This window comes from Oncorhynchus mykiss, chromosome 32 (genome assembly GCF_013265735.2).
Source record: "Oncorhynchus mykiss isolate Arlee chromosome 32, USDA_OmykA_1.1, whole genome shotgun sequence".
Taxonomy (NCBI): Eukaryota; Metazoa; Chordata; class Actinopteri; order Salmoniformes; family Salmonidae; genus Oncorhynchus; species Oncorhynchus mykiss.
In genome coordinates this window covers 23,070,720-23,076,719 of record NC_050572.1, presented here as the reverse complement: position 1 = coordinate 23,076,719, position 6,000 = coordinate 23,070,720, and the positions used below count along the sequence as shown (strand labels likewise).

Here is a 6,000-nt window from a genome sequence, read left to right as displayed (position 1 = left end):
GGAAAGTATTCGATGCAGTTCTATCAGTGTGAGACATCAGACTACGACAGGATGTGGAGTTCTGTACAAGTCAAGTATTACAAGATTACAAGGCTGAGCTTCAGAAGTGCTTCCATAAGCATGTAATTATGGTTCACAGTCCTACACAGAGCCAGGGTTGAACAGCGAGAGAGAGAGAGAGAGAGAGAGAGAGAGAGAGAGAGAGAGAGAGGGGGGATGTGGTGGGGCCAGCAGTGTGGAGATTGAAACACTGGCAGGCTAGGATGTGATGAGAGGGTATAAGTTACAAATTGCATGCTTCAAGATTAAAGAGAGGTAGAGGGAGAGCGAGAGAAAGAGAGAGGGGGAGAGAGCGAGAGGGAGAGAAAGAGAGGGGAGAGAGAGAGGGGGGGGGGTGAGAGGGAGAGAAAGAGAGGGGAGAGAGAGAGGGGGGGAGAGCGAGAGGGAGAGAAAGAGAGGGGAGAGAGAGAGGGGTGGGGGGAGAGTGAGAGGGAGAGAAAGAGAGGGGAGAGAGAGAGGGGTGGGGGGAAAGCGAGAGGGAGAGAAAGAGAGGGGAGAGGGAGAGAAAGAGAGGGGAGAGAGAGAGGAAAATAATGAGTAAGTAATATGATTGCAGAGTGTCGGACAATGTCTATAATTCTTTAACGGCATCCGATTGACTTTGCAAATATGAGTTTATTGTAAGAGCATTTTTTCATAGTGTGTTTGTGGTAGTTACAATTCAAATTAAAGGTAGTAGTTACAAGTCCTATAGCATCACTGCTACTCAGGAGGAGAATATGTTGTCAGGGACAATTACAGAGAGGAAGTTTTACAAGCCTTGTATTATTGTGTCAATGACACAAGCTCTGCTCTGAGATTCACAGACATGATTTCCCTATGCTTCTTCCACCTTATGGTACACACCACTCTGGTGCTGTCAGATTTAGAACCACTCTGTCCTAATGCCAAAACTAGCTGCCATCCCCTAACTAGGAATATCAAGGGTTCCCAATGCTCTTTGAGGAAGACATAACTTCCCCGTAATACTTGCACTGCAAGTACTAAATATATAGCTTTCATGGTATTACAATGAAGGTGTATCTGACACAATCATGTATGTTAACATGTAGCTCCTGACTGGAACATGCCCAGTAGCCTGAAGGAGAGAGGATTCCTGCACAGAGTACAGTTTCTATTACACTCAATAGAACATTTCATCACTGGCTAATGCTTCTGTTGTTACTGACTTCCTGTTTGCTGTGAAGTTATAGCTCCTCTGCCTGTGGCCTCATGCTCAAGGCATTTAACTACTAATGATTAAAGCACAATTTATTGACAAGTAAATCAATTGTTATTATACAAATAATTAAAGAAAAGTCATTTTTTTATATTAAATCAGTGATTTAATCATAGTAGACAATATTTATTTCATTATCCAAAGGCAAATAATTTGAGACACAACTTGTCCAGAAAGTGATTACATGGAATGTAGCAAATATATATATAAAAAAGATGAGCTTATTTCTATTAAGTTTAGCTATCTCCTTACAAAAATATATTACATTGTCATAGTAATCCGTTACATACTTTTAAAAGTAATTATAGATGTGGCTGATGTACCTAGTGTAACTTTATGAACAAATGCACAATGTTCAATCACCTTATTACGGGCAAGGTCATTAGGATTAAAGGCATGTTCCACAAAAAAAAAGTGATATACCTGATCAAGTGTATTTGTGGCCTATGCCTAACTCTGAAAACAAGGATATCAGAACACAGGAGTAATACCGGGATACTTGTACAGAGAAACCCTGTGGCTGCGTATTTCATGGAGGCTCGTCACGACATCAGCTCTCTGAGATACATTGGTATTGAACATGTAAAGACTCCTAGGAGGGGGTGAGATACTGATCATCTATTACTGAGAAGAGGATTGTATTGGATTCACCGTTGTGGTACCATGTCTCCTAAAGGTCTGAACCAAGAGTTTAATATCAGACTCTTTCTTACATGAATTTGTCACTTTGATTTGCCTTGCCTTCCAGGTCTCTTACTTGGTCCTTTTGTACCTAAATATTATTTTCTGAAACTACTATATGTGCCCGTCTCATTGATATCACATTATTAGAGATGCACAAATTGTTTTTGCCCCCACCATGCATCATGTGCTTATTTGGTCATGTGAGGTGAAATGTGTATATTTTGGGAAGTGAGCACTCAGTCTGTTGGACAAGAAGAAGATCTGTTTGGGTTGGAAATGTTGTCAAGAAAGCGATGATTTGGGAGTCTTAACAGTATGAGGGCCTTCTTGTTCTTTACTAGTATACTTTGAAAAGTAACACAAAGAGTATAGAATCACTATTTATATACATACCATGCCATTTTATGTTATTATAAACATGACTATTTGGACAACATACTCAGCTGTTGATAGGAACACTTCATCTCACGTTGTCTAATGTGGTTCTTGTACTAATCAAACTAGTCTTCTATCACATACAAAAACACATACATTTACAAACACATCCACAGTGGTCAATATTTGGCAAACCAGTTGCACTGTCTGAAGAATCATTGCATAGCCTTCTCCATATAGCTACTTTAAACATAGCGAACACATTGGCTCCAGCTATACAAAACGAGTGTCTGTTGGTGCTGCAGTTGTTTCTTAAGTGGGGGCACAGAGAGACCTTCCATCCCCTCAGAGGTGTACAGAGCACCCCTGACCAGAAGTCTCCTTTCAGTCATTTTTAGGCTGTTCTTCAGCCCAGTCCTCCTGCCCAGAAGGTCCATTCTTCCCTTCCTTTCCCTTCCTCCTCTTGGGCCCCTGGAGTGTGGAGCCCTGGCCCTGGCCCTGCCCCTGGGCCTGCCTGACCTCCACCTCTGACTTCCCATTCCCTGAGTCATTGTTCTGCCTGGAGTAGCGTTTACACTTGCAGGAAGTAACCACAGTGATCTTATAGGTCCTGGAGCTTCCGTTCTGACACTGCAGTCTGATGCGCTGGGTCCGGGTCCGGTCGATGACGCAACGCCACTCCTGGGCCTCCCGCCGGCTCCAGAACTTTCCGGTGTAGCCGGGACCGGAGCCGATCCAGTTGGGCAGTAGGTGGGAGGGAAGACACTCCCCGGCACAAACCAGCTCCTTGACCGGGTTCAGGCTGGTGCACTGGCCATCTGAGATGTACTTGGTGGAGCGCAGCTCTCTGCAGCCCACCTGGCTCTGTGCCTGGCCCTGCTCTGTGACAGAGCGAGAGAGACTGTTACCTTCTGTCAGATACATATTGTCAAAACCTAATCTTGCTGTCACACTTTTAGGCAGAACATTGAGTAATCCCAAAAATTCTAACTAAAATATAAATCAAACGATGCTCAAATGATAATGACATGCAAATACTTGAAAGTATTTTAGGTGTGTTTGATTTATTTTGGAGTTGCATTTGGGATTATTCCATGTAATGCTCTTATTAAAGATTGGTTTTGACAGTTCAACAATAACTGTGGCATGGTCAGGGTAATCTGATGTGCAGCATGAGTTAACAAGAAGTCCAACACAATTACAAATGCTTGAACTTTTAACTTTTCTCCCATTCAAACACTCAAGTCTCCCATTCAAGTCTATGATTCAACTTTAGTTTATTTAACTCCCATTTTTGTCTGTGGAAAATGTGCCTATATACAGAATTATATAAATTCCAATACTATATAATCAATACTTTAGCAATATACATATTGACCTTTTGCTAAATTACACTTCAGGATCAGTGTATACAATGATTCTGTTTGGTCCACTATGAATTGTTGAATTAATCCATTTAGAATGTGCATAAACATGCAACTCACCTTTCCTCGCATCGCTGGTCAAGCGTCTTCCTCCGTTGCGTGCTTGATTCATTGATACATTACTACTCGGTGTATCCTGGACCGTGCTGATCAACTGAGCGTTTAACGTTTCCGTGGCGCCGTTCTTGACAGCTTGACAGCTTCTTATCAGAAGGCAAAATAGCGCAAGCTGGTACCCACTCGTGGTAAGAAGCATCTCTGCACCTCCCCGTAGGCACTCGGCAGGCAGGTAGGTAGAGAGTGAGAGAATGTATGTGCAGCGATCTAAAGGAGGAATTAGGTCGTTATGATGTTACTTTACCTATTGTTCAGTCGCTTATATACCCGCCTCTTGTTTTGCCACAACATCTTAGTGCGCATGCAGTGCATGCTTTTTCTGAATGACCTAGGCGTTTTCACTCACAGCTACGCCCACAAAAGCAAAGGGCAGTGCGTTTTTTTACAGCTTGTATACTCCTCCAAGTACTATGTACATAGGCGGCCAGTCAGTTGAGTCAACACATAGACAGACAATTAATAGATGTTTCTGTCAACATAGTTTGATGAACGTTGCTGTCCTCTATGGATAGGCCAGTGGACAAAACATGATCAACACCTATATAAAGGTTTATAACAAACTAGCAATACTACTGGTTTGTTGACCATCAGGTAAATGTATTCATTATTGAATGAATGTATGCAAATCATATGTAGATAATCAAAGAGTGCCACATACCAGTGGCATATCCTTTGATACTCTATTTCATGATGATTTGTAAGTTTATAGTTTTAAAAAAAATTCAATTTCTGAACGGATTGATTTGTCTTAACAAGGAAGCTCAGCTGGAGACCCTGCAGTCAGACCAGGTGAGTACATAACTCTGGTCCAGGGCGATAGTGTGCGTTCCTAGCGGAAAGCACTAATGCCCTGGATCAGAGGTAGTGATTACTGTAGTTCTCATGTGTTCTCTCATCCAGTGATCTCTCCATCTCTGCAGTTCAGGTGCTTCAGGTAAACTCACCAACATGATGTATGATGCATTACCCAAATCAGAGAATAAGACAAACGTTTAGATCTCCTCCTTCATCCCTCCATCCACCCATTCATCCTGTCGACTCCTTGCCCCTAAGAACCAGTGTCTGTTTTCACTCCTTTCCCAGGCCTGCCCTGACAATGAATTCACCCAACGTCTCCTCAGCTATGTCCCCTCCTTTGATAAGAGTGAAAATAAATCCACTGTAAAACTGTCCAGGCTCATGCCATATTGTTAAATAAGTAGCTTTTCTTTTTCATATCTTATTTCTTCTTTCTTTTTAAAAGCCCCGCTGTCCAAACAATCTCCTATTACCTCCAAAAAGCAATGTTAGTCATACTGTCTGGAAGAAGGGGAGGGAATGGATGAGGCTGAGGGGAAACTGAGAGGAGGGAACCTGGGGGCTTAAAAGAGGACTATCAAAGTTATATGATACCATGACGCAGGCAGCATTCGCACATTTATACATCTCAAAAAACTGAAATTTGAGATCAATCCTTTTATGCTTCCGTGAGTGACATGACATATAGGTGAAGAGAGAGGGATAATAGAGGGGGAAACAGGGGGATGGTAGGGGGGGGGGTAACAGTGGGGATGTGAGGGATGAGGAAACGGAGGGGATGTGGAGGATGAGTTAACAGAGGGGATGTGGAGGATGAGTTAACAGAGGGGATGTGGAGGATGGGTTAACAGAGGGGATGTGGAGGATGGGTTAACAGAGGGGATGTGGAGGATGGGTTAACAGAGGGGATGTGGAGGATGGGTTAACAGAGAGGATGTGGAGGATGGGTTAACAGAGAGGATGTGGAGGATGGGTTAACAGAGGGGATGTGGAGGATGGATTAACAGAGGGGATGTGGAGGATGGGTTAACAGAGGGGATGTGGAGGATGGGTTAACAGAGGGGATGTGGAGGATGGGTTAACAGAGGGGATGTGGAGGATGGGTTAACAGAGGGGATGTGGAGGATGGGTTAACAGAGAGGATGTGGAGGATGGATTAACAGAGGGGATGTGGAGGATGGATTAACAGAGGGGATGTGGAGGATGGGTTAACAGAGGGGATGTGGAGGATGGGTTAACAGAGGGGATGTGGAGGATGGGTTAACAGAGGGGTTGTGGAGGGTGGGTTAACAGAGGGGATGTGGAGGATGAGTTAACAGAGGG

The 6,000-nt window shown here is 43.5% G+C and overlaps 1 protein-coding gene across 1 annotated transcript; it reads right to left on the bottom strand.

Annotated features, from left to right (window-relative positions):
- Positions 1–679: 679 nt before the first annotated feature.
- LOC110488124 (sclerostin domain-containing protein 1-like) lies at positions 680–4,203 on the bottom strand. Its single transcript, XM_021560154.2, has 2 exons — positions 3,823–4,203; positions 680–3,219 (listed from the first exon to the last, which is right to left on the bottom strand). The coding sequence occupies exons 1-2, from the start codon at positions 4,016–4,018 to the stop codon at positions 2,723–2,725; spliced, it is 693 nt and encodes a 230-aa protein (XP_021415829.2). The 5' UTR covers positions 4,019–4,203; the 3' UTR covers positions 680–2,722.
- Between the last annotated feature and the right edge of the window lie 1,797 nt (positions 4,204–6,000).

What these genes read in the sequence shown, in the direction of transcription:
- LOC110488124 (XM_021560154.2), bottom strand. Translation starts at nt 4,018, where the DNA reads ATGCTTCTTACCACGAGTGGGTACCAGCTTGCGCTATTTTGCCTTCTG. An exon ending in GACCAGCGATGCGAGGAAAG is followed by an intron (nt 3,220 to 3,822) that starts GTGAGTTGCATG and finishes GCTCTGTCACAG; the next exon opens with AGCAGGGCCAGGCACAGAGC.